The sequence below is a fragment of the Hermetia illucens genome, chromosome 3 (assembly GCF_905115235.1).
Source record: "Hermetia illucens chromosome 3, iHerIll2.2.curated.20191125, whole genome shotgun sequence".
Classification (NCBI taxonomy): domain Eukaryota; kingdom Metazoa; phylum Arthropoda; class Insecta; order Diptera; family Stratiomyidae; genus Hermetia; species Hermetia illucens.
The window spans coordinates 98,414,674-98,416,874 of NC_051851.1; the positions used below are offsets into that span (position 1 = coordinate 98,414,674).

The window sequence follows — 2,201 nt, forward strand, 5'->3', positions numbered from 1 at the left end:
GTGCACAACGAGTTAAGAAAATGACGACGACGAATAAAAACAACAACGATGTGGACGACGACCTTCAACGTTCTATTGAGGACTTGAAACAATTTGTTTGTACCAACAGATTGCTAATTCTTACGGAGCACTTTAATCAATTTATAAGCAGCTATACGTTTTTGAAACCATACGCTGAAATGCCGCAGAAAGTTAGCCAATTTGGAAAACATTACATGAGCTGCCCGTGGGCATATGACGATGCAAAATGCGTTGTAGGAGAATAAATGAAATGCAAAAACCTTGTTCAGTTTTACAAAAGATTAACTAATAAATAAATTTTATTCTTCAATCAAAATTACAGTGTTTCATTGTGAATCTTAATATATCATATCCTTGGTATTTATCCAGGAATTGTGTTTCGTTGAGAACCCTAGCCACTTCACAAACCCTTGGTTACCATTCCTTTTCAATATTTTTTCCACAAGATAAATTGACGGATGCTCAGCTTTCAATAGTTCAGGCTCATAAAAACCACCTTCAATTTTATTTCCTTCGTAATCTTCTAATAGATATGTAACGGGATTGGTAATACGAATTTCGCGAATCTTGAAAATTTCCGCGGTGCAATTGGGTGTGTAGCCCTTTTCAAATACATGCTTGTATTTACTGATTCGAACATGATCACCCACATTATATTTAAATGGACCCATCGCCTTAATGTTGTTGTATACGGTAGACAGGAGTAATTTTTCATTGGAACTATTCACAGCAGACGGAGCCATTTTAATTGTTCGGTGTTTTTAAGGTTTTGTGTGAAACAAAACCTTATTAGAATCGATTCGATGTCTGTCTGTCCGTCTGTCTGTCTGTCTGTCTGTCTGTCCGTCTGTCCTTCTGTCTGTCTGTCACAGCCGATTTATTCGGAAAATTGGTAGGAGTATGTGATCTGCTGTTCCCTTTACATGCAGTAACTGACGCCATTTTGTGTTAAGTTTAAGGGGGGGCTTCCCATACACGTGAAAGGAGGGTGCAAAATTTTTTTTCAAAGAATGTAGCCATGTGGGGTATCAAATGAAAGGTCTCAATTAGTATTTTCCGAAACTGGTTCAATATTTGACATTGGGTGAAACATACGGAGTGAGGGCTCAAAATATGACCCCCAAAAAGTGTAACAGGTCTCGTTCTCAGACCCTATCCAACCGAAAAGTCTGAAAAAAATCACAGTAGTGCATCTCTACGAAATCTAGGCCTCAAAATATATCCGGTTTCGATATCTGCACAAATAAAGTTAATAATAGTATATGTCCACATTTTTGAAATTTACCCGGCACCCCCCTTATGTTCATCATCACATATCAATTCAATACCACAACGAAGTAAGTTAGTATGAATTGGTTGGAAAAGAATTATTTTGTTTTAGTTTTTTAATCATTTGTATATGAATATCAATTATTCCAACGAGACGTGTATGTATGTAGGTATATAGTATATGCGTGCTAATGGACTTTGCAGCTAGTGCCTAATTCAGATAGATATAAGAAGTAAATCGGAAATACGGGTACGATCAATTTATATACGTGCCTATATGTGTACAGTATTCAAAAATAGGCAGTTTGTTTGTTTAGGGTGAGCGTAACATCTGCGGCTGTAATATGTACGTATGTCTCGTAGTTTTGTAGCTGTATACGGATAGAAAAATGTGCGTTGAAATTTCTTAGATAAGATGAACACAAAACCTTTATACCCGAAGCGCGAGCTTCCGGTATTCCGAGAGAATGAACTGAATTTCGTAATATGATTGATAATTGTATTTGTTGTTTTTAAGGTATGACTTTGAACTGTCATCATCATCATAGTTTTGTAAGTTCGTCGATTTCAAGTTGAATTTGTCTGTCTATATATTCTTTGAGTTTCTCAATGTTAATATCAACGTAGTTCTTTGTAGAAGCATCAGCACCCTCAACGGGTTCTCCAAGATTCTTGAGTTGTTTGAATTTGATGTTGTAATCACCGCTTTCCGTTTTATTAAATCCCGCACCATGCAAACCTTGTAGACCATCCTTACCAGGTTTTCCTTCCGGACCTCGGGGACCCGAGGGCCCCTGCTGACCTATAGGACCTTGGGGACCTTGAGGACCCGGGGGTCCTTGAAGTCCTTGCAAACCATGTTTTCCTCCTCCAGTATCGTTTGAAAATCGACCAAATTTATCAACACCCAT

At 37.8% G+C, this 2,201-nt stretch overlaps 2 protein-coding genes across 2 annotated transcripts; both read right to left on the reverse strand.

The window, feature by feature from the left end:
• Nucleotides 1-359: 359 nt before the first annotated feature.
• Nucleotides 360-764, reverse strand: LOC119652069. Its single transcript, XM_038056007.1, has one exon. It carries the CDS (start codon nt 762-764, stop codon nt 360-362), a length of 405 nt encoding a protein of 134 aa, XP_037911935.1.
• A 1,068-nt stretch (nt 765-1,832) lies between these two features.
• Nucleotides 1,833-2,201, reverse strand: LOC119652070 (EMI domain-containing protein 1-like). The gene has a single exon (XM_038056008.1). It carries the CDS (start codon nt 2,199-2,201, stop codon nt 1,833-1,835), a length of 369 nt encoding a protein of 122 aa, XP_037911936.1.